The sequence below is a fragment of the Cervus canadensis genome, chromosome 2 (genome assembly GCF_019320065.1).
Source record: "Cervus canadensis isolate Bull #8, Minnesota chromosome 2, ASM1932006v1, whole genome shotgun sequence".
NCBI lineage: Eukaryota > Metazoa > Chordata > Mammalia > Artiodactyla > Cervidae > Cervus > Cervus canadensis.
In genome coordinates this window covers 3,272,259-3,298,378 of record NC_057387.1, presented here as the reverse complement: position 1 = coordinate 3,298,378, position 26,120 = coordinate 3,272,259, and the positions used below count along the sequence as shown (strand labels likewise).

Here is a 26,120-nt window from a genome sequence, read left to right as displayed (position 1 = left end):
GCATGACCTTTACCTTTGTTGTCATGGGGCCTACATTCTAATGGTGGGAACAATATATTGGCATAATAAGGTAAACTACAGCATATCCTAAAAGGTGATCAGCAGCTGGAAAAAGGAAATATGTAGAAGTTATGGGAGCATGGGAAGTGTCAACGTGGGTTGCAATGTTAAATAGCAGGATATTTGACTAAACACGCGAAGGAGGAATCAAACTTGGGGAGATTTAGGGAATGCATATTTCATTTCTTGTTTATTGTCTTTCCTCCCCTCTAGATGGTAGGCTCCCTAAAGTCAGGGATTCTGTGAGTATTCTCTGCTCTACCCCAAGTGTCTATGACAATGCACTAAATAAGTGAAACAAATGAAAGAGCTAAATTTACCTTTGGGCTGGCCAAAACTGAGGATTTAGGGCCACAATTCTAAAGCTTCCTGAAAATATCAATACTCTTAATTAAACCATAAATTTAAAGCAAAGAGAAGAGAAACTGAGTCAATTTGGAGTCACCTTTTAGAAAGGAAAGCTGAAAACTGACTATACATGAAAACAATAATAATCTGAGCTCCTACTTTTAAAAAGCCAAATAAGAAATGGGCTTTAAAAAACTCCAGGATATCCAATACCAAAAAGGCTTTTAAAAGTAGAAATGACCTTTGAATACAGGACTCCTAAATGCTGCATGGTCGGTCCATCAGTTAGGCTGTAGCTGAGGTACATGGAGACGTGGCAGGTAAGAGAAAAGCCTCCAAGCTGGGAAGTGCCAGCCACTGTGCCAGCACCTCACCCCCAGCTGCATTCCCCATTACAGCCCTGCATGCGCAGATCACGGTGCACTGATGCCCTTGTGTTTTAAGCTGAGCAGTTCATCCATTTATCACTCAGTGATGGTGAGCCTGAGGATACAGGTTAGGTCTCCATGGAAATCAAGAGACATGGTTCAGTTATCTGGCCACAAGTCACACCTCTGACCTTGTACATCCTCAGTTACACAAAGGGACAGAATACGGTCTGTGTTTGTGTTACAACCCTAAGAAAGAGCTACTCAAAACACATGCTTCATGTTCAAGAAGGCCACAGGTGACCATGGAGGACCGACTGACCACCTGCAGCACAATTACAGCATCAAACCAAGGCCCTGGATGCAAATTTCTCCATCAGCTTCTCCTAAAATCACTATTTAATTCTAAGAAAGAGTAAGTGCTATCTGGATGGAAGCCACAAATGGTTGGAGGGTCACAGGCAGGACATCTTCTCCCTCCGTCTTGTCCCCAGAATTAACTCAATCTGGGAAAAAGTCAGGAATATGAGCTCCCTGGCTTCCATGGCATGTGACTTCAGTGATGGTTGGTCTTACCACATTATAGGTAATACCAGCTCCAGAACCTTCTTTCCTCTCTGATTAACCAGCAATGTCAGAGTGAAGCTGAAATCACTTCATTGAAACAGTTCAACCTCTACAATACCGCACATCATTAAATTTTTAAAGGAGTTCGTTGGGGAAGTCTTTTAATTCTTTAATAATTGAGTTGGGGGGACGAGGCCGGTGACGAAAAGTGTTTACCTGAGCTGATATTAACTAGGATTGGCTACTAATGGCTTTCCAACAATCCCATTGTGTCCATGTTGCCATTTAAAAGAGTACATTCCATTTGGCACTTGCCCTTTCACTATCAACAGGGAAACTGAAAAACAATACATCACGAAGTACTGCAATTTGTATTACAGTTTTCCACCCAATTCTCCTTCCTAGCACTACTGAGCTTGATTTAAACTGAGCTCTTACAACCAGTTGACAAGTAGAAAAATTCATCCCATGAATCTTTTGGCTGTCTGTGATATCACATAAGCCATCATATTCTCCACTGAATTTACTAGCCACAGAGGCAAAGCCCTTGGAAAATACTCAGCCTCCTTGATAGCACCAATTTTACTTTAATTCCCTTCTAAGTTAAGAGGTCTGGCCCCTTATGACCCTGTCACCTTTTCTCCTCTAGGGTCACATAGGTTTAAACAGTCCTAAGGAAGGATTCCCACTTAACCCTACACTGGTCTCAAAACTTCTTGTCAAAAACATTACCGCTCACCTGTGCCACATATCAGGCAATTTGTGATCATGCTCCACAGCTCAGAGAGCTTGAGAGGTAAAGGTGTTGAGGTCAATGGGAAAATCTCAAAATGGTGAAATGATTTGCCCAGGCCCACCCAGACAAACAAGAGGCAAAGGAGGGACTACAGCTCCAGGATTCCAAAAACCCACTGTTATCTCCTAGGTCACTCTAGCCTCCAATCTGGGAAAGCTAACATGAATCAACCGTGTGGATAAGACTGTAAAACAGAATGATAGTGGGTTAGGGGGCCGGGCCCCCATGGCATGGTCAATAAGGATGACAATGTCCCCATACAAGACTCCCTTCTCTCTCCTGAGAATCACAAGAAGCAAAAGCCCTTCCACGGGCAGCGGTGTGGACTGGTCTATTCGCCAAGCACAACTGACTAATTCCTTTCCTGAGGGGGACGTACGCACCTCTCCTGGGGAATCAGACACCCGCTGCACACCTGTAGCCGAACAGAGATCTGCACGGATGAGAAGCAGAAACAAGAAGAAGGTGGACGACTGAGATTTACACTAGGACAACTGGGATCTGCAGCAGGACTTGAGCTGGAGCCCCGCTCCCCACCACCCCGCGGCTACCTGCCAGCCCCTGAACCAGGGTGACCTGGAAAATAAGCCATGGGGAGGTGGCAGCGCCACCTGATGAGATATCCTGAGACACCACGGGGAACAGAGCCACCTTCTGCTGGCCTCTGTCCTGTGGTGGTCAGCTCTGACCAATCCAGGGAGAGATGCAGAAAAGGACAGAGGAAAGGAATGGCTGGAAAAGACCAAAGCAGGGGTTCAACACGTGCTCAGGGTGTATCCCTGCCCCTGCCCCATGCTTCTCTTCTATCAGCTGGGGGCCCCTCTCTCTCCTGGATCCTCAAGCTCCTCCTTTTCCTGGAGAAACTCACCTTAGCCATCACGTAGCCTCAAGATTACCCCATCTTCCCAAAAGAGTTGGCCATCACTCCTTCTACTACTTCTTCCTTTTTATTGTAAAACCCACTAAAACGCTGTCCTGTTCCCGCCAAGCTTCTGACAGAGCTACTCTTGATAAGCTTACCAATGACTAATGCCAGTTCCAAGAGCAAATACGTGGCCCTACTTTTAAAATCCCCACCTCCGCTCTGTCCTCCAAAGCCCTCACCCTGGCGTTCTCTCCTGTGTCCATGTCATTTCATCACAGCCTCTTCCAGGGCTCCTAGAATGCCAGAAGCCCCCCAGGTTATACCCTGGGCCCCTTCTCACTCTGTGTAGTATCCCCTTGGGCACTTCTCATATTTATTTGATAACATATCCTAAAGCTGTTCGTCCAGGCTAATTTCTAGATCTTCTTTCGCAACTGCCTCCTGGACATCTCCACCTAAATGGTTCACATTTCCATTCACACTTCAAAAGCGAGTTAACATATCACCTCTTCCATGAAGCCTCTTCAACAATCCCAAGCAAGCCATTCATTGATTCATTTATCCACTTAACCAAAATATATTTGTCTGCTGCTGCTGCTAAGTCACCTCACTTATGTCTGACTCTGTGCAGCCCCATAGACGGCAGCCCACCAGGCTCCCCCGTCCCTGGGATTCTCCAGGCAAGAACACTGGAGTGGGTTGCCATTTCCTTCTCCGATGCATGAAAGTGAAAAGTGAAAGTGAAGTCGCTCAGTCGTGTCTGACTCTTAGCGACCCCATGGACCGCAGCCCACCAGGTTCCTCCATCCATGGGATTTTCCAGGCAAGAGTACTGGAGTGGGGTGCCATTGCCTTCTCTGTATATTTGTCTAACATATACGTTTGTCAAGAACCATGTAAGATGCTGGAGATACAGGAGTTAACAAAACAAAAAAGAAGGTCCCTGCCCTCATTACTGAGCTTATGGCTCAGTAATACAAACAACAGTAAACCAACAAATAAATATGTATTTCAAATTATGATAGGTACTATAAAGATAATGAAAAGTAATATAGAACCAAGGGATTTACATAAGCTGGTACCCGGTCTCACTGGCCATGCCTCTCATAAAACAAGTTTACTCTTCTTGCGAGTCTCTGCTAATTTATATCTCTGAGCAGTCTCTGCTAGATTGTTAATACATCAGTGCTTTGTTTTATTCATTTTTACACATCTGGCACATGAAAGAATTTAATAAGTCTGTCTGATGATTAAAGGGATGAATGAGTAATTTAATTAATGAACCAACTGTTTATAAGATTCCATTTAATTCTAAATTTGAGAAATCCACATACAACTAGGTAAAGTGCATTCCAATTGGTGGCATATTACCCGAAATCTCTAGTTTCATTAACCGCCAGTTTACAGAGATTAAATTCAGACATACATTTTATCTCTATAAAATTGACTAGAACTATTTTTAAGAGAACCAAGTGTCAACAGTGGCGAGAGAAATAATACAGTCCAGGAATACTTAATTTCCTCAAAACCCAAGGTTCCATGATCCCTTCTTCTATCCAGCCAGGCCAAGTGATAAACAAGAGGGAGTGAACAGTTCTGGAAATCAGCCTCACACGGTGGCACAGTGGGCTCTTTCCTAGCTGAGGCTGGGGCTTGTTTGAAAACACAACACAGTTCAGAAGAAAACTTGGAAAGGGTTATCCGAGGAATGGATGGACAGCTGCTGGCTGGTCCCAATGGAAGTATGTCTGGAAGGCTCCAGATCTGATGGTTAACAGTTCTGCTGCCAAATGTGCAGACAGGCTCTCAGGACAAAAGTCACCACTAGCAAACTGTGAACTAGAGAGCAGGATAAGGGATGTGTCTCCCTCCGTCATTCTTCCCGTGTGGGAGAACAGTGATGCTAGCCGGTCAGTGGAGACCTATGCAGACGGGATGGGATGGGAGAGGAGGGGTGGGCAGGATGGCTTTGCTTTGGCAGAAGAGTTTGATAAATAGGAATGACGAGTGTATACTAGCAGCTTTCACACATACACACACACACACACACAGGCATTCCCCAAATCCAAAAAGACTTCCTTTAGAACCACAGAATGTATAAACAGCTGACCGTAGGAAAGCTGCTGGAAAGCTCAAGTATCTAGCAGGTGGGGACTTGTTTTCCAAGAGCTGGTTCAATAGGACAGACCAAGAATTGTGATCTCACAGGGGTGTGAACACCAGAATTCAAGGAGCAGATGGTGTGATTTAGTGGAAAGGTCACTGAACCTGAAGTCAGAGGCTGTGGAGAGCATCCTAGCTTCTCTACCAACAGCATGACCCTGGCAAGATCTTAACCTCACGGAACCTCTATTTCCTCATCTACAAAATGCAGGGTGGTGGAGGGAGCCTCTCCATATCTACCTTTTTAAATTGCTGTAAAGTCTGACAAAGGCAATACCTGTGAAGGTTCTCTGAAAATTGAAAAAGATACATTTTTCCCAACATATCCTTTTATGGCATTTTCTATGAGACAATCATTAAACTGCTTTATAAACATTAACCCAAAATGACATTATGAGGTCAGTACAATTTTTTATTTCCATTTTATTGAATTCTAATTGACATACAGCCCTGAATATGCTATAAAGAAACTGCTTTCAGGAGATGAGAGACAAAGATTTAATCCCTGGGTGGGGAAGATCCCTTGGAGGAGGGCATGGAAACCCACTCCAGTATTCTTGCCTGGAAAATCCTATGGACAGAGAAGCCTGGTGGGCCACAGTCCATAAGGCTGCAAAGAGTCAGACACGACTGAAGTGACTTAACAGGCACACGGGCATGCAGTGCATAAGTTTAAGGTGTACAACATAATGACCTGACTTAAATGCATCAGAAAACAACTACCACAATAAATGTAGTGAATATTCATCATCTCATATGGATACAAAATTCTTTAAAATAGGAAAAATAGTTTTCCTTGTGACAAGAACTCTTAAGATTTACTCTTAACAGTGTTCATGTATAACATATAGCAGTGTTTGTCATATTTATTATATCATGCTTTATGTCTCTAGTGCTAATCTATCTTATAACTGTAAATTTGTGAGGCTGGTACTTACACCCATTTTAAAGAGAGAAAACAGGCACAGAGAAAGCATGACCTCCATCCAAGGTAACACAGCTAGTGAGCAGCAGAGCAAGAATTTGGTCCCAGACACTCTGGCTCCAGAGTTTATGCTCTTAACCACTAGACTGTGTTGAGTTATTATACACAGTTCCTAAGAATATGTATTCTTTTACTCATATTAAAAAACCAACAATAACAATACCCAAGCATATATAGTTCTCCACATTTCAACAAGAGGTTTTTGAAGTTCATTATCTTTTTTAATTCTCACAACAACTCTATGAAGTTGTTATTATTCTATTCCTTTGTATGGATGAGGAAATTGTGGCTTGGATATCACTTGACAGTAGGACATGTGTTTCAAATTATTTTTCCAGTAATGGAGAGAGCTGTGGAGTGCCCAAACCATTCATATTCACCTGTCCAATCCTCTTCCATCTATGGACATGGACTTCTAAAATCGAAGATCCCAACCAATAACAGAACAAAAAGAAAACAAAACCCAGAAGAAAAGGAGTGGGTGCGGAATCATGGCTGGCCTCACATATAAACAGGAGAGCATCTGACAAAGTGATACTTGCATTCTGCCCAAAACAATCTGCCCAGAATGATCCCATTCTGGGGCCTAAAATTCTACCATAAGATAGTTATTGCTTTGAGCGAACACCCTTCCAGTTAAAAAGTACCTTTGAAAGGTACACATTATCATGTATATCCCAATGTGATATTTCATAATATCCTCTCCATTTTGACAGCTAGTGGAGAGTAGGCTCTAACCTGTATACAGCACAATTTGAAAATTAAAAGGTCATAAGATGGGTTCAGAGTATAAGATAAGCAAGAATACAAGGCTGAGCTGAAAGCTGAGATCCTGAAAATGGGGTTGAAAAACCAGTGCTGTGGTTGAATTTGGGGCTTGCAGTTACACAGATTCCCCAGGGGAAAGGTAGGTGCACTCTAACCAAACACATGCAGGGAAGGATCTCCTGGGATGTTCTTCCCCTTTAGATTTCCAAAGTCTACTTCATGGGACCACCGAGGAGGCACTACCACGACATTATCCCTGTGAAGACAGCAGGCTGTCACCAGGCAAGCACAGGAATACGTGCCCAACAGGAATCCCTGCTACAATGTGAGGAGGGGCAGGAGGAGAAGGGGTGAGGGCAGCCAGCAGCAGGGGAGGAAACTCTCGATGGTTATGTTAAAAAGGATTTGTTCCACTGTCAAAACCAGAAAGCTCTCCCCAAGAGCCAGCTTTAGGGAAGGAAGCCTGAAATGACAGAGAGGGGAAGAATTATTAGGGAGGCCCTTTGCAAAGGGGGTTGAAATAAAGAAGAGAGCAAGCAGCAGGCAAAAGGCAGGTGTGGCTATAAAAGTCCACCTCTGGACAGTAGCAGCCCACAGTGCCTGGGTGTGAACAGAAACTGCGCTCTCATGTCTCTGTTGGGTCCCGATCAAAACAGATCCCAAAGCCGCCCTCTCTCGGGCAAGGACAAGCCTCTAAATTGCGCCTAGTCCTGGTTCTCCCCAGCAACTGGGAGAGGGCCCCATGACTACCAAACTCCCCAAAACTGTAAGAGCCACACCTTGTCCACTCACCTGCCAATTCCCTTTTCTGGGCCCCATCCTATCAACCTCCTCTCCACCCTGGAGCTGGGGGCCCCCAGCCAAGCTGGCATCAGCTTCCAACTCAGGTTCAGTCCTCAAACAAAGACATATTTGGACCCTCCTGCAGAGACGGGGAACCGCTTCTGAGCCCAGAGGGAGCTGGCCTTAATCTGCTGCACAGTGAATGACAACAATGTTAAGAATGAAAATATGGTTTGGGGGGATAGTCCCCAGGAGCCCAACATTTTGGTATTTAAAGGAACTTTAATGAGCTTAAGAGGCTAATCTGGAGTTCAGGAGGGGGTGTTTTGTTTTGTTTTGTTTTGAAAAATCCTTTTAAAGGTTCCTGAGGCTGGAGAGGGAGGAGGCAAGAGCATTGTGAGTCAAGGAGTGGCTACGGTATAACTGAAAGGGATGATGGAACTCAGAGAGCAGGCTGCTCTAAAGACCCCTTCTCACTGCAGCAGCAGAACCTGGTACTCGGGAGATACAAGATGATTCTTTCCAGGTGGAGAAGTGTGACAACCCGAGAAGCAGCCAAAAAAGTTGAGCGTGAGCACACGCTATCAGAATGCTAGCCAGGCTTCTCACCAAATGACTCCTTGTCCTGGTTTCCTGGTGACAACATCAGGCTCAGGCACTTCTCTGACCCACCGAAAAACATAACGCAGCATCCATGAAAGTGCCAGGCACACTCAGGAGGACGTTCAGGGGCCCCTAACTGGTCACCCAAACAGCGCGGTCATGAGATCACGCAGACCTGGGCATAAAGTCCCTCACCCGCTGTTGTAGCTGAATTCTGCTCCATAACTGGATGGACCGTTATTTTATGCATCTAAAAAACAAAGTTGTTTCCTCCAAGTGAGAAAAATTAAAAGAGGATTCCCAGGTGGCACTAGTGGTAAAGAATGTGCCTGCCAATGCAGGAGATATAGGAGGTGTGGGTTTGATCCCTGGGTCGGGAAGATCCCCTGGAGGAGGGCATGGCAACCCACTCCAGTACTGTGGTCTTGAGAATCCCATGGACAGAGGAGCCTGGCAGGCTACAGTCCACAGGGTCACAAAGAATCAGGCATGACTGAAACGACTTAGCACATACGCATGCAACAGTCCATAAGGATAAGGTTGGCCTGGCAGAAAAATGAGGCAATGATGAGATGATATTTAAGTCTTATCATGTGCCTTCAAGAGTCAAGTTAGTAGAATTCCACAGGACATAGGGGAGGGAAGGGGAGGCAGAATGGGATGCAGCTAGATGTGAAGTCAGATATAGCATGAGGTCCATTCCACGTGCTATTCCATGTGCTAATGCTAAATATCAAAAGTATTTTTTTTTTAATATGAAGAGTTTAACTGGCCCATCACAAAATGTTTCCAACCCATAGTGGCCAGATATCTAACCAGGGCTTGTCCATTATAGGGTAATGATGATAAAACACAAATCTAACAGGGTAGAAGGCCACGGGAGGCCGAAAGAGTCAGAAAAGCCAGACATATTTACTGTTATCCAAAAATAGGATCCCCCAACTGGAATCTTGAAAGGCTGGAAGAGACCAGACTCTTCCATGTGACTTCAGTTAAGGACTAGGAAAAGCACTGTCCACTTTGTATTTTTAGTTGTTATGACTTTATGGTGCAATAATGGGGAATCTGGCAAGGGCGTCATTAAATTCTAGCTAATCCTAGCATGGCAGCCAGGTGACAAGCCCTACAGATAATCTGGTTGCCTTGTTCACCACTGAAAAGTATAGCATGGAAGTAGTTTTTTTAAATCCTCTTTTAACTACCCAGATGGGGCTATTTGCGATGGGACCATGTATGTATACCCAGAAGGTAGGTAACCAGCGCTGGGCCACAGTTTTATTCTTCCGATAACGTCTTCACTAATACTTCAGTGTTTCTGCTGCATTCCGATTGCATCTGCTGTCTAATGCCAAAAGAAACTTAATCCCTATCCTAAGTCTCATTTTATTTATTTTCAGTAGTGTGAAAACAAACATGCAGTAAGATTACAGTGTTTACACCTCCTTTTTAGCTGATATAGCTCTAATCCTCCTGCTAATTAATGCCAGGGCCACAGCAATTTTATTAATTTCAACTTGGTTAAAAATATAGAGACAGATAATTGTGCTTGACTAAAATAACAATTTGACATTTGGAAGGTGTTCACTTCATTTCAGCAAGACAGTTGGCTAGGTTTCATTTAATATATGACAAAGAGACACAAAGCTGCAGCTGACATTGGTTAAAGATAACACAACTAATTCTAATTGTGATGAATTGACTAAACTGTCCCACAACGCGCGGAGATGAAGGGAAAAAGTGTAAATCGTCAGGCACACCAAGCTTCTCTGTCAGTTTCAGAAACAAGCACCAAGGGGAAAAGGGCCTCTTTCCTCCAGTACCTTTCTACATTTGGCTCCTAAAATTCCCAACTTTCCCAAATGGAATCTGAAAAGACTGCGAGCAATACTGTTCTACAATTGCTAAGAAACTTTCAGAAAAAATATATAGGGCATTCATTCCCTAGGGGGAAGCCTCAGGTTATGCCGGAAATAGGACAGGACTATCCCATATGGGAAACTTTCTGCCTCTTTGGGGGGCGGGGAAGGCACTCATCACCCCATACAGTCCCTAATCTTCCTTATCCCACCCTGCAAGTGGCTTACCAAGAACTCTCATCTGAAGAGGTGGGCATTTAATTTTCCATGTTAGAAAGATGTTAAAAAAAAAAATTTCAAAGCATTTAAGTACAGCTAAGATTTCATAGTTAACTCAAATTATTTTTAAGTCTTTCTACGGTGGCTGTGATTGTACTTTATCCCCCATAGTCCATTTCCCAGTATTGTACAATATACTTAACAATCAACTTAATATGGGTTATTGTGAACTTGATATAACACAACAATGACATCTTGTATACAAATTTATCCCAAGATGTTTTAATAAATTCCTGGGAATATAATGAGTATTTTAAATTCCTGTCTATTTTCTCACTTCTGAATATTAGAACCCAAATAATTTCTTTGACCATAAAAAATAATTAGCTGATAATTTAATGAAGGGAACTGTTCTCATTAGAGAAACAGTAGCTACTCTTTAACTTCAAAAGATCCTCCCAGAAATAAAAGCAACAATGAAGAGGGCTCTCTAAAAGTAGTAACAGTATTTTGGGTCATACAAAAGTTATAAATAAGAAAAATGAAACTAAAAAGCAACACAAACAGTGAATTATCAGAAGAGCTCTTGTCACTGAAATCTGAACAGCAAAAGCAACTCCTTAGCTGGGTGGATGACAAAATCCCAGAACTCTATAGTATGCAAAACTGGGTTGAATAAATAACTTTTTTTTAACGTGCTCAGTTTACGTTAAGGATAAAAAGAATCCCACAAGCCTACTCTGAAAGGAAATGTTCATATCTAATCCCCAGAATACTATTAATATCTACTCCTACTCTCTAATTTTATTTCAACATTTAAAGTCTGAGATTCAGAAAAATCCTACCTAGGGACCAATTCATATATAAAGAGAAAACACCTCTGAACAAAGACTGTTTCCAATCATCCTTTAAATAAAAAAAAGAGATAAGTCAGCCTGCACAAACACAGTCACAGCCCATGGACCACGCTTATCCCAAGCCCCCTGCAATTTAATGCGCACATCAATTTAATACCTAGCTGTGTTTGATTTTTATATTCCTAAATTTTACCATGCCAGGCGTGGGGCCAACAGGAGATAAAGTAAAAATCTAACAACTGCCTCTGTAATTTCATCTGCGGGCTCCTTTTATGAGGAACTGATGCCCAATTTTTATCTCCAAGTAATGTCACAGTAATAAAACCAAACTAACTCTCCTCCCTACACACCTCCTACACTACCTTGATAAAATCCAGTATTAGTCCATTACTGATCCTAATAGAGATCATTACCTCAGCCATTTCCTCCTTGGGGCCGCCAATCAGCAAGTTGAAAGAAAGATACAGAGAAAGTTCTGGTGAAGGGTGTGCACTTTGCTTCATTGGAGTCCCTTTCTTCAGAAAAATTGGTCTGCTCCAAAAGAAAGGGGGGAAAACATGGACTGGCCCTCCGAGAGAAGGTTTCCCAAGACCTGCGATTTGCTGACATGTGGGGAGTTATGATGTTATAAGAGGAGCCCTGATGACAGCAATACTATCCCACACTGCTCCTAGGATGTCCAGAACAATCTAAGGGATGATGATAAACTTCACATGTGAGGGGAGAGGGCCCTGCCTGACACACACAGCCGCCAGGCACATGAAAGAAACAATATAAACTTGATTTAAATGTGGGATCTCTTCCAGAAGGCTTAATTATCTATTGTATCACCACATTCCTGTTAATCAGCAGCCTCTTCTGTCTCCAACTTAAGTCCAGCTACAGTATTTGTCTGGAACACATTCAGGGAAAACTCCAAACTAACCAGATACTAGAGAACTCAGTTAAATAGGGAACAATAGTTATGCAAGTAGAAGTTTTCCCAAGCTGAAAAACACTGGTTATTTACTAACTTTCAAGAACGTCAAAGACAGTTGAGTCCAACGTTTAAGCATCTACACCTATAGCATCCTGAGTTTTATGTGACATGATGGTCCTTCAGCAATTCTGTGCATGTATCATCCCACCGAACTAGCTATTTTTCATTGATGGCATGTCATGAACAATAAAGGTCACCTCCAGTTCTTAATTTCTGGATATTCATAAATCAGTTTTCTACACTCCAGCTTTAAATGCTTATTTGTTTTGGATGCTGAGAAGATAAATTATTCCTCAGAGTGTCATAAGTGTGAGACAAATATTTAACAAAATGCCCTGAAGTCCTCAAGTGGATGGTTGTACGTCTAAAATGCCACTGTCAATTCAATTTTTTAAAATTAGACAAATATGGTGTTTGACATCAAGAAGATGTAACAACTAGTTGATAGAGTAGAATTTTCACTTTTTAACTGGCTGTCTGACACCATGAACAGGCAGTTCATAATTCAAATGCAGAAGTGCCCAACAGCCAGAAATGCACATACAAATGACTAACATAAATATGATAAGGCCACTGTGTTAATATGTTTATGAACTCCACCGAAGACTGCACATTAGCTATATGGTTTGTTTTTTTTTAATGTGCAGAAATAGCATTTGAACTCCATTTATTCTGGAGACAAGGGCACTGCCTGAATGTTCATTTCTGTGAATTCTTCCATAATTCACCACCAGTGTTGTCCTATAGCTTTAACTTCTATCTTAATTTCCTCTCCATTCGCCTTGGCTGGGCCTCAAACTTTTAAAAAGATCCAAAGGAAAAAGGCAAAAACTATCTCTATAAATGCATTTGTTAAAGAGGAAATGTGCTGTCTGTTTTATGACTATTATTTAACATTAAATTGCATCCCCCAGAGGATAAATTTCTTCCAGACAACTTCTATTCAATACTTAGTCCTATGGTCTAAATAGAGGTTTACAACAAATACTCAATAGCTAGGATAATATAGGCTATAAGCCTCCTGAAGGCAGGCTTTGAGACATTTTCTCAATATTTTCCCATCACCAAGTCTAGTTCCTTGCCTGTAGAAGCTCAAAGAGCTTGCTGAATAAAGGGAAATGTCTTGAGCCTAATTTTAAAACAAACAAACAAACAACACCCCACCCTTCCCGTTTTACAGCAACTACCATGAAGACTAATGCCATTAAGACTACCAAATATACTACATCCCGGTTTGGTTGAAAGAAGAATGGGATGCGGATGGGAGACAGCAGAGAAAAACCGTAATAAAATTAGTCTAAAAGACAATGGGGGCGCTGGGCACACACAAGTGCTGGTGGTGAGCAAAAGAGATAAGCAACTCCATTTTGGACATCCGTGTTAAAAATCAAAATGAAAAACCCTCATGGCAACATCAACACCTCTCTGAACAATGTCGCTCACACTACTCTGTAAAATCTTCCTGGTTCTGGCCAACAGCTGGCAAGTTGATCCCTGCAATTTTCCCTCTGCAGAAATAGCTCTGTGCGGGGAGAACTGACCCTAGTGGGCTAATCAGCCCCAAACTGCGCCAAACCTGGGAGGCTGCAGTGGGGGACATTGCTGTATTAAGTACTTTACAACAACTGTTTCTTCTCCTCTTGACACAGCCTGACTTCCTTAAAGAAGATTTGACTGGCCAGACAGCTGTGTTGACCCGTAAGCCTTCTTTGATTCGTGATTTTTTTTTTCACAAACAGAATAGAAATTCACCACCTAAATCCTTTCCTAAGCTCCCATACTTTTGAATTTGCTAGTGTTGTGCCTGAAGGATGTGGACATTTCAGTAATCTATAAGCACAAAGATAAAGATTGGGTCTACGCAATCCCCAAACTTTCAGACGGCAACAGGGGGGTGGAAAAGTGAACAGAAGCTTTATCCAAAGGTGGTACTTTAAGTTGTGTGTGCCAAATTTGCTTAATTACCTAAAAATCGCACTTTTCACTCAGATACTAGAGCAATGAACAATCAACAACAGATACATGCACATCGTCTTTTTTAAAAAATGTACAACTACAGTTACCACTTTGGGTAATGGTGATGCACTTCTCTCCTATTTCTGTATTGCTCAACTCATTCAAAATCAAACCTCTATTTTTTCTGTGCTGAAAAATGTAGTTATCTTTTTCAAAACAAAGCAAAATGTCCAGTACTCTATCCACATGGGGGTAAAATGCAGGAATACTATATCAAAGGAGTGTGAGTAGCAGAAAGAATTTTTGTGTGTGGTCACTGGATCTGATGACTTTGTCAGTTTGCAGTAAACCTTAGAGTCCAGGCAAAAAAAGAAGATATTTCTGTTCTCTCTCTGAGCCTTTTTGTGTTATACTGAGATTTTCCCCACACACCTCATTTCATGGTGTGTTTTTAATAAGATCACAGGAACTGTTTTTCATGAACACTAAACCTCCCTTGATTTTCCTCATATACTGCTGTCCCTTTTATTCACCAGTGACAAATGCAGAATTTTCCTGCGCGTTCCCCCAGGGCACTCCGTCACTTATACCAGTCCGGAGTACAAAAACAGAGGCCTCCGTTTCAGCCATTTTTCTTTGCTTCAATACCCTCCACGCCTCTGTGAATCGGTGTCCCCATTATTTCGTCATTTTTGACCCGGAAAAGCAGTGCCTCCCCACCTCACCCTCTGCTTAGCCGGCGGGCCTGGCCGGAGCCAGCAAATCCTTCAAATTCCCATTCCCCAGTGTCATCCAGGCTTTAGACATTATGGAGAGCTAGAACTGAAATAGTCCACTTCCCTAAATACCTGGTTCCTAACTCTCCTCATTACACACCAGAACGTTCACGTCGACCGGGCAAGACGGGTTCATGTCGAACCTGCCGCGCGGCAGAAACGCACCCCCAGACAGGACTTGGGGAGGAGGCGGAGGATGGACGACGTGGTCTAGATGCCCGTGTGGCCCGAGGGTTTTGGAGAAAACGGTGTAAGGGGTGGGGAGAACTCAGGGAGCGAAAAAGCCAGCGGGGTGTGCGTTGCCTCGGCGGAGTTCAGAGGAGCAACAGCATTGTGCCTGAAGCGCAATCTGTCGGGGACCCCAGTGGACAAAGTCAAGGAAGGAAGGCGCACAGGGGATGCAAGCTGTGGGGTACAGACAGCCTCAGTTCTGCGCAGAAGCGTCTGGGAGGCACAGACAGGTGGGTACAGAGGAGAGGGAGCGGGAGAGCAGAGGCGGGCCAAGGGCAGCTCCGCGCCACCCCCCGCAGGGCACCCCAGTGAAGCGGGGGAGGGAGAAACAAGGCCGGTGGGATGGGATAGGAGTGTCCACAGTGGAGTGTCCTGGGGGGATCGCCAGGTCCAGAAAACTGGACGAGCAGACCGTAGAGAAGGCCGTCCCTTGGCGCTGCTGTGGGGCCCCGGCCACTGCTGCGCGTGTCGGCGCAGGCCTCCGCTGCCCCGGGACGCTTACAGGATGGCACCTGCGTATCTGGGCAGGCGGGTGCGTCCTGCACCTTCCAGAAGCGGATGAGGGGTAAGGAGGACGGGGTCTCCCGCGCCCGCTGAGGCGGTGTGGGGAGCGATCCGCGGCGCCGGCACTTACTTCTCGTAGTCAAACTTGCAGTAGAGCTTCTTGTCCCGGTAGAAGCAGGTGGTCTCCAAGGGCTCTTTGCAGGAGGCGCACTGCACGCACTGCTCATGCCAGAAGCTGTCGTTGAGCCGCAGCAGAAACCTGTCCGAGATGACCCGTTGGCAGCCCTCGCAGACAGACTTCGGGCTCACCGCTCTGCCTATAGCAGGAACAGACGTCCACCGATGAGCCGCGCTGGCCCGGCATCCCCCCAAACCCAACCCGCACCGCCACTGATCCATCACTCCACACTCACGGATTACCCCCGCGGGCCCCACCCCGGAAAGCCCCCTGCTAGACATCCAAGCCGAGATTGGGAGAGCACAACAAATCAAACCAAACAGCGTTTCTGATAAACAGGAACTATGTGGGAAGGTTTTACATTCTACCAGGGGAGGGGGCAGAAATCAATACGTTGCCTTTAATTATCAAACCTATCCAGGTATGCACAATCCTGCACACCTCATGTAAAAACCAGCCTACAAATAAATTTGTGCTCCCAGGTTAACCAGCTAATCATCAAATAATTCACTATGCTTGTCTCCATTGTCTATGATTAAAACTATGAATGTGTAAAAATAATTTTTCTGTGGTTTGGTTTTGTCCTTTGCTAAAATGCAATGTTGTTCTATTTATTTGGAGGAAAACTTTATACATTTTCTTTGCTTCCTAAAAAGTCCCGTGCCTGCAAGAAAATACCATTCCCGCCCTAGGCAAACGGTATTGTTCAAACCAATGAGCCCCAAACTGCTGGATGGCCTGCAAATTGCAGATGGGTTTTTTCATAATTAAGAAACATCAAAACGGAGAGAAGGGCGGGGCGGGAGGGTGGGTTGGGGAGGAAAGAAGCAGGACTCCAAGACACTGTAGTGTCCGGCCGGTGTTCCTGGAATCAGGCGAGCTCAGCAGCCACGAAAGAGGGCTAAACCGAACCCAAACCAACTCAGAGGGAAAAGGACTCTTTTCAATCCCAACCTCTGCACTTGCGTCAGTTTTGTTCCTTTAGTTTTCGGGTGCGGGTTGGGAGGGCTTTTTTTTTTTTTTTTTTTAGGGTTGTGGGGTGCTCGGCCACCTCTGTCACTGTCGGCACGTTTCACAACTATTTAGAGATGGCTTTGTCCCCCGGTAACAATACTTTTGCGAGAGATGTCCCAAAGGGCCTGACGCTTCCCGTTTCCCTGCTACACTCGGCCCCTTTCCCCTTAGGAGACAAGGCTATCAGCTCAGGAGCTGGGCCAGTCACCTTAGGATTCAAGCAGGCAGTGCTAGAAGTAGCGAACTCTTTAAAATATTTCCTAGGGTTTTCTGCTCTGTCTCTGCGTCTAGGGCCGCGACCCCGGGCGCAGAGAGCGGACCTGAGGCGGGCAGGGCGCACCGGCCTCGCCGCGATGCCCGCTGAACGCCAGACGTTCGAGCGCGCCCTGCGCTAGGTCCGGGCCAGCTCTGACCCTCTGGCTCTTCCAAGACTGTATGGAGTCGGGAAGTTTCCGAAAAGGCTGTTCAAAGAGGGGAACGCGGTGCACGCGATTTCGTTTCATCTGGGGAGTTGGGGGGCGGGGTGGGGGGAGGATTTCCTCCCTCGGTCCGGTTTCTCCAGCCGAACTGTCTTATCCTCCGCCTACACCCCGCTCTAGCTGTTCCGAGTTAGGAAAAGAGGCAAGAGGTTTAAATGACAAAACGAAACCCCGCTCCCCCACTAAAAAAAAATTAAAACACCCTTTCACCAAACTTGAAAAGCATCGAGGGCGGCGAGGTGGGAGTGAGAATCCCTGGCTCCGGTTCGGTCTGACCTGCGTCTGGGCTGAGGCCCTGGGTTCGCCGCTCCTCGGCAGTCACTGCGAAGGGACTGGGGAGACCCAGGAGGGAGCGGGACCCGCGAGACGAGAGATCCGGCACGAGTTAATTAAAGCCGAGGCTAGGGCCCCGCCGCGCGGGCTAATCCCCGCGAAGCGCTGCCCACCCGCCCGGAAAAGCCTCTTGGCGGTGCTCGAGGCTGAGACTGGGGCTGGAGTTGGAGGCAAGAAGCCGTCTCGAACTTGGGTGCTCCGGTTCCGGACCTCGGGTTTGTGTGCTCATCGCTAAGTCTCGGAAAAGAGGGCGGCATTTATGAGATGTCGATCAGCTCTATGATTAAAAATTCAGCCTTGGGTATTTTTAATCACTTGCCATTCAAACGCCCGCGAGCAAGCTCGCCCGCCCCTCTCGGCTCTAGGGAGTTTGGTGCCCGGCCCAAGAGGCCTGGGGCGGCTGGTCGGTTTAGGGTGGGAAGGACCCACAGGTTCTGACAGATAGGGAGTGAGCTCAACTGAGTGCGCCAAGCGGGGCGCTAGCTCCCCTATTGCTGTGTCCCAGCGAGCTGGACGCCAGAGCTGGGGCCTGGCGGAAAGACGGTGCGCCCGAGGCGCACGGCCTGAACACTCACCCAGCAGCGAGGAGAAGGAGGCCGACGTTTCGATGGCGCTTTGGAAGTTCTCCTCCATCTTCAGGCCGTCCAGCATGTTCGGGCCGCGCGGGGAGGACCTGTAGAGGAGAGGAAACGACGCTTTGGGCGTCTGAGCCCTTTAGGACGCGGCACACGCAAGCCGCCGCACTCTTGGGAAAGGACGGAGGGAGTGTCCAGGGTGACCAGAACGAGCTGCGAGGGTAGAATTCAGCCAAGAGAAATGTGGGCTAGGAGGAGAGAAAGCAGTCACAGCGAACTGCTCGGACTGATCTGATTTCATTCGAAGCCAACGCGTTAAGTACTTAGGCCTCCGCCCCCCAACTGCGTTTCTCCTGCCCCTGTCCCCCACCCCCTCGCCAGGTCCCCAGCCCCAGGTTTCCCCACCCCGAGTTCGACTCCGCCCCAACCTATACCAGTCAGGGCCCTAGGGATGCCTCGGCGGGAACCCAGCTACTGGTGTAAGAGAAAAAAATAAGTGGGTATTTTCCCTCGCGGGGCCGAGCCCAGGCACGCGGAACTATGAGGTCTACAGCCCGCGCCGGGACCCGCAGCGTTGCGTCCCTCACCTGCCCCGGCCGAGAAGGGGGCAGAGCGAGCGATCCGGAGAGCGTCCCGCCAGCTCCCAGACTCGGGGCGCTGGGATCTGCCAGGGGGGCGCGGGGCGCGCAGGGAGGTCCGCCCGCCGGTCGGCCGGTGCCGGGAATGTCTGCAGAAGCGAAGAAGTCGCCTCGGGGAGGAGCGCGGCTGGCCCTGCTCACTCTTGGATGCATTTCAAATCAACTTTCAGAAACACGCCCGCCCGAGCTGGAGCCTAGGAACAGGCAGCCTTCCTTACCTGATGGGTGAACTCGCTCCCCGCGGCAGGAGCCAAATGAAGTTGCCGAGCGCTGCGGGAAGCTTCGGCCGGGGGAGGCGCAGGCCCTCGAGGCTGCAGCCGGAGCGGCCGCCCCCGGCTCCGGCGCGCCCGGGAGGGAGCCGGAGCGAGCGCCGGCCCCTGGCTCCGCTCCTCGGCGCGCCCGGGCCGGGCCGGGACGTGGCCGCGGGCGGCCGGCCTTGCTGGGACGTCCTGCCCGCCCGCGTCCTCCTCGGGAGGAGAGGAGGGCCCGATGCTTCTCCCAGGCTAGAGCGAAGGCGAAGGCCCAGGGTCCTGGGTGCGAGTCGGGCCCTGCTTGGCTGGGGCGGATCCGGCCGCTTCTGACAGGGACCGCGGCGCTGCGTGCGCGGCGGAGGGAAGGGGGTGGGGTGCGCAGGGAGGGGGCTGGGAGCGCGTCCCGCGGAGGGCCAGCGGTCGTCCCTTCCCAGCCCCGCGGCGCAGCTCAGCCTCGCGGCCCCCGCCGGGCGAGCTCCTCGGCCGACGCGATCCTCCCGGGCACGCAAAGTTTCCTCCTCTCCACGTGTACCGCTACCTCTGGACGCGCTGACGCCGCCGCCGCCCGCGGCTCCGCGCCCCTGCTACGTTTTCGCTGAGATCTCCCCGCCACCTGGACCGCGGCGCCCGCACGCTGCTCCCGCGGCCGCTCTCCAGCCACTTCGAGAGCACCGCAAACCTCACGAGTCGCGAACAAGGCCAAGAAGCAATTTGCCGCGCGTGGCTGCGGGACCCTGAAGCTCAGAGTTCTTCAAGCCCCTTCTTGGCCACCCGGGGCCCCCACACGTTCCCAGCTTCCATTGGGCTGGAAACGCCGTTCACCGTTTCAGTTCGAAAGCCGCTCAAGGTTGGGGTGTGCGGATGCCGTGGGATCCAAGGCCAGAACTTGAATCAGGCTCCTGGGAGCGACTACACGGGATCTGACCCCAAGGCGACGAGCTCCGAATACCAGCGCGCAGGAAGTCAGCTAAGGGGGCATTCTTAGCGGAGCAAAGTATCTGGGGGTGGGGTGGGGGGAATGTTAACTCACTAAACCTCCTAACCCTAGCCTCCGGTGGTAGAACTTTAACCCCTGCAGGAGCAGAAACTGTGTCTCCTGTGTATTCCAGGAGGTTAGCACAGTTCTGCGCCCCAAGTGGATGCTAATTAAGAAAGAAAAATCATGACACCGCTAATACTTAACCGAATATTTCTTTTGTTTCAGTCTTGGTCACAGAGTTAACTCATTTAATCTTTACAACAACCCTATGAGGCGGAGACATTATCCCAGTGTTAACAGGCGATGAAAACAGAACACAGAGGGCATCTGAGCACTAGGGGAAGGTTCCATTCGGTGGGGTTCTCTGGGGGCCCCTCAGGTCTGAACCGAACAGAAGCGAATTGGAATTGCCACGCATTTTGGCAAGTCGAACCTGAGCAGAGGAGATGCCACTGAGCAAGCGTTTCCTGTTACCTGCTCCAAGGACAGGACAGCTTTCTTATTTTTAAAGAAAAAGTACTAGCAGCCCTTGCTCCAGTGTGTTTAAGGGCAGTGACCCCATTTTAAGTACACTAGGCCAATAAGGAATGCCAAACACTGAGTATCACTTCAGAAAAACCAGGGAAAAGGGCAAAGAATTTAATACTTTACATTTGAACGTTGTTTTACACTGTTCAAGGCCCTTTTACACACATGATTTTGCTTGATCTTTACAACAAACCTGTGAGGTAGGCAGAACAAATAGTTTTCTCCGTTGTTCCAGATGAATCTTCAGGGCTTAGCAGGGCTGGGAGATTTCTCTGATGTTGCCCAGATGGCTAGCTGCATGTCCCCTGACACCGGTCCTTTGTCCTTTTTGTCACCTCATGTAGAGCAAGAGGTGAAAAAAATGTGTATGAATTACAAGGATTCTTAGGATAATACATAAAATAGAAGTTAGGGAAGAAAAAAAGTTAGGCAAATACAAGCATAAGGAATATTTTTAAATGCCCAGCAGAGTTTTGGTTTCACTAAAGGTCTTGAATTTGTAAAATATGTTAACTAGTGATGAGAATATTTCTTTGAGAGGATATCCTGCAAGTGGGTAGATCCACAGAGTTGGATCTGTGGCCCAACTTTTTCAAATGGGCCTTGTATCTGGAAAGTGGCCTGATTAGTGTAGATTACCCAAGGATTTGGTGGGAATGTTTCTCCCCAGATGGTTCTTGGGCGTCTGCAGATGTATCTGATAATACATTGTAAGTCATAGGGTCCTTGATGCAAAGCTAGGCACATATATGTGATCAACAAGTGATTAACTGATGGACGAGGGATGCACTCAACCTTTGGTGGGCAGAGGGAACACCTCAGTAAAGGTGAAAATATAGTGGGTCAGGAATCAAAGGACCTCAGTTTGATTCCCAGCTCTGTCACTAGGCCGGTTGCAGCATCAGTTCATTTCTCTGGCCAACAGTGCTTCCCTTCTGAAATGAGAGGGCTGTATTTTTTAAATATGGTCTGTAAAGCCCTCACAGTCTAAAGTTCATGTAATCAGACTACCTTTGGACAACAGGATGGGCAGTAGAACCAGTGTATTCTTACCATGTGCTTTGCAGAATCTGTCTAAGGGTAGACTAGCTGATATGTCTAAGTGACATGTCTAAATCAATATAGATAGCAGTAGCAGTGCTTAGTAGCCAAGTTGTGTCCCACGCTTTGCAACCCCACGGGCCATAGCCCGCCAGGCTCTTCTGTCCATGGGATTCTCCAGGCAATCATACTGGAGTGGGTTGCCATCTCTCCAGGGGGTCTTTCCGACTCAAGGATCGAACCCACATCTCCTAAGTCTCCTGTTCTGTTAGGTGGATTTTTTTTTTTTATCACTGAGCCACCTGTGAAACCCAAACCAATAAAGATACACCTTGTTTATTCAGAATTTTCTCTTGTATGTTTTATCTTACCTCTGCCAATGATTTAGAGATCGTGAATCCCACTCCTACACCATATCGTTTCCCTGTGGCCTTAGTCTGCTCAGTGACGTGAATGAGTGAACAGGCATATTTCTATTTGTGAACCATCCTTTTTTGTCTCGTGTTTTCCATTTTTTTGCCTTATGTTTTCCAAACACTATTATTTTACCTTTTTAATGAAGAAAGATAGCACAGAGCCACCATTCAGAAGCTCTTCATGAAAAATAAGCCAGGTTCTCCCTTTTATCAGGAAGAAATGTTTTTTTCCAAGAATTTGTCCAAGTGGGGTAAACAGGCATTAGAAGAGACATCCCAGATTACAGACTTTTTGAATTGGAAGTGACCTTAAAGCTCATCTGGTCCAACCATTTCATTTATATGGTCAAATTTCTTCCCCTAGAACTGCCACCTCTGGTCCATTGATTGCTCAGAGTTGGCCACTCACAATGTCAAATCCTCGTTCCAAAATCTGTCATATGTGGGCAGAGCAGTCTTCTCCATCCAATTCACTTTTCTCTGAACCTGCTCCAGTTTTTCTCTATCTCTTATAAATTATGACAGCCAGACCTGTTGCAACTTTCCAGTGGTCCTCTGTTCCGGGCCTCATCTCCTTTCTCTGGCCATAAAACACTCATTAGCACAGTCAGATTTTTTGTTAGCCTTTTCAGGGGCTGGTCACTGTTGACTCAACTGCTCAGTCCTATTCCATACGGGCTGCTGATCAGCCACATCTTCCCCAGATTGCAATTATACAGTTGGTGTTTGGCCTCAAATGTGGAAACTTACACTTATCCCTGGTAAGAGATAGGCAGTTGTCCCAAACATCAGAAATTTTGCAACTTCCAGACTGTGTCGTAAGCCTAGTCGTCTGCTTTAAGGAGAAAATGTGGAGCCCTTGCCAGGCGGTCCACAGCTGCCATCATTGGTGAAAGTGGAAGTGAAAGTCACTCACTCGTGTCCGACTCTTTGCAACCCCATGGGCTATACAGTCCACGGAATGCTCCAGGCCAAAATACTGGAGCGGGGAGCCTTTCCCTTCTCCAGGGGATCTTCCCAACCCAGGGATCAAACCAGGGTATCCTGCATTGTAGGCAGATTCTTTACCAACTGAGTTTTCAGGGAAACCCAGGGCAGGCAAAAGCCAATGAATGAGGAGTCTCCATGGGGCTCCAAGAGGGTGCACGGGAGCCTTGTAACCTGGGGGTAATCTTTCAGTGGGAGGTGACCACATCCCGTTCAAGTCCTCTCCCATCATCTGTCTCCAGTCAAGCAGTAGTCTACAGAAGGTGGGGTTGAGACATTCAGACCAGTTGTGGAGCTACAGCCTTTCTATGGCCAAAAAAAGAGATTGGCACCACCATACTCCTGAATCCTTGTGGCTGAGATTGGGAGAGGGGGTGGACCAGTGCTTGGTGAGAGGGAGGCAGAAAGCGAGGGAGAAGGAAGTCCGGCTACAGAGTGGAGGTGACAGGAACATATTTTTTTACTTTCCTTTTCTTGCTCTCATTTCTGTGTTTTATTAAGGGAAACACAAAGGGAAAATTGTGTTATTTGTTAAAAAATGTCAAAGTGCATTTCAAGCGAGAGGAAAAAGAGCAGACACATTACTGCCTAGACAGGGAAGGCAACGCGCTGACGCTGATGGGGCAGCCAGAGAGGAGTGCGGCGGGGACACATTGGAAACGCACGCTCCCCTGACCTCCGGGTTCTTTTCCCGGGAACCTCCTGGCCCCGCATGGACACGAACATCTCTCGAAGGAGCCAGGTGCCTCGGGGCTTTCTGGGGTGAGAGGGAGCAGCTCCAGAAGAAGGGAAATCAGGCGATGTCCGAGCCAGGTTCTTCCACCAACATAACAAGGACAGCCCTGGACACGGAGGAGGCTCATCCAGGCCGGCAAGGCACCATTTAAAGCATTGCATTCTTTGCATCTTATAATAGAACCATCTACATGCCCACTTTATCTCTGTCTTGGACTGTGAGCTCCTTCAGAAGAGGATCCATGTCAGATTCATCTGTGTTTCTCCTGTGCCCGCATGAGGCTTATGCCCTAAAGTTCTAGTAAATTCCATGGCCTAACTGGGTGAACTGGAAAGAACAAACCTGAGCTTTGGGAACAGAGAGGCCCGAGTTCAGATTTGTAAATGGTTTAATCTTAAATCACCCAATCTCTCCATTTTCCAGTTTCCTTACCTCTACAAGGAGAGGAATAAAATATTCCTCAGGAGTTAATAGAGATGATGGATCTGGGTCACGTGATGTTTCTGTCTCAATCTAACCTCCCCATGAATGAGCAGACATAGTTTCTCAAGGAAAATTACTTTCACCTTGCCCTGGTCACATGAGCAAACACGAGCCGAACCAGCGTTTAGACAGAGTGCCTGTGTCTAATGACCGTAGTTGTCACTGGTTAATTGCGAGATTCCCGTGTTTGGGGTAGGTTGTGCTCTCTGGCTGAGGGGATGCCAGACAGTTACAGAGTGGGTCCTGGGGTCACATAGACTTAAGGTTGAGCTTAATTCTGCCACTTAGGATGAACCTTGGGCAAGTTTCTTTATCTCTCCAACCCTTAGTTTCCGCATTTAATAAATTGGTGAAATAATCGAGTTGTTTCTCTGTGTGTTAAATGAAAAATACGTACAAAACACCACAGTGATAGGCACATAGTAAGATGAATTTCAGTTGCCAGCACCCTGGCCACCACCATCGTCGTCGTCATCACCATCGGACAATAAGCACCTCGGGGGCTGTTTTATTACCCCTGTGGCCCCAGTGCCTCAGGCAGTGGTATCCAGAGAATGTGACTGGAATTACAGTGGACAGAATACCTAATTGAAGACAGTCTTGGCGCTGAGTGAAGTTCAAGGGCTGGCTGGCTCTAGGTTCCACGTACAATCTGAGAAGGAGTTTCTTTTGGAACAGTCCCACATGCTCCTAAACAAGTCCGCATACTGCAGACTTCCTGCGCAAGCCTCTCATTTCTGGGCTCTGACAAGCCCCCTCTTGACGTCTACACATGGCACTTCACGCTAGGCACCAGGAACCTGGATGCGATGCGGTGTGGGGTTGGGGGTGGGAGCGGCGGGCACAAGGGGCAAACTCCCCAGGCATCTAAACAGAGAGGGACCTCTGAAGAGACAGTCTGTTACCATCCCGGGCTGGGTTCCTCTGCCCATCTCCCCTGTGTGGGTTAGGAGGAGGGCCCTGAACGCAGGGCCCAGGGGAACATTTGGGGGGCTGGCTAAGCTCTCTGCAGCGCCCCGGACAGGTGGTACCCAGCGGCAGCTGTGCGCTGAGCAGGTGCCGAGACCACCTGTGCCAGCCCAGGAGCAAGCCCGCCATTACTTACAGCGGTTTTCAGGAAGGAAGGGCCCCCGTCAGCATCTTCACCCTTCAAGAATATGAAACCAGAGTGGCTGCTGCCAGAATACTTAGGAGGCCCCTACTCCTTAACCTACACACCTTCTCGTTTCTTCTGAGAAATATACCCTGTTTAATACTGTTAATATTGTCAATTGTTAATTTATTTACATAACATATCCCATGTATTTCCAAAAAAGTTTTCAGGTCGCATATGAATACTATCAATATTGAAATGGAATTTCAATTATATACAGGAAACAGAAAAGCAAATCATCCCCAAAATAATGATGCAGGGCTAATCTTCTAATCTTGAGGTTAATCAATAACCTCAGATATGCAGATGACACTGCCCTTATGGCAGAAAGCAAAGAGGAACTAAAGAGCCTCTTGATGAAAGTGAAAGAGGAGAGTGAAAAAGTTGGTTTAAAGCTCAACATTCAGAAAACTAAGATCATGGCATCCAGTCCCATCACTTCATGGTAAATAGGTGGGGAAACAATGGAAACAGTGGCTGACTTTATTTTTCTGGGCTCCAAAATCACTGCAGGTGGTGATTGCAGCCATGAAATTAAAAGACGCTTGCTCCTTGGGAAAAAAAGCTATGACAGACCTGATAGACAGCATATTAAAAAGCAGAGACATTACTTTGCCAACAAAGGCCCATCTAGTCAAAGTTATG

At 47.0% G+C, this 26,120-nt stretch overlaps 1 protein-coding gene across 2 annotated transcripts in view; it reads right to left on the bottom strand.

The window, feature by feature from the left end:
* LMX1A (LIM homeobox transcription factor 1 alpha) overlaps nt 1–19,721 on the bottom strand; it is a 168,550-nt gene extending 148,829 nt beyond the window's left edge. Inside the window, exons 1-3 of one of the 2 annotated variants that reach the window (XM_043450557.1) lie at nt 19,120–19,721; nt 18,264–18,361; nt 15,815–16,001 (exon numbers count right to left, since the gene is read on the bottom strand). In XM_043450557.1, coding sequence (XP_043306492.1) covers nt 15,815–16,001; nt 18,264–18,339 — 263 coding nt within the window. In that variant the 5' untranslated portion in view covers nt 18,340–18,361; nt 19,120–19,721. Of the gene's footprint in view, nt 1–15,814; nt 16,002–18,263; nt 18,362–18,850; nt 18,872–19,119 lie in introns of those variants that run through there. The other variant, XM_043450565.1, reaches the window with a different exon arrangement.
* Between the last annotated feature and the right edge of the window lie 6,399 nt (nt 19,722–26,120).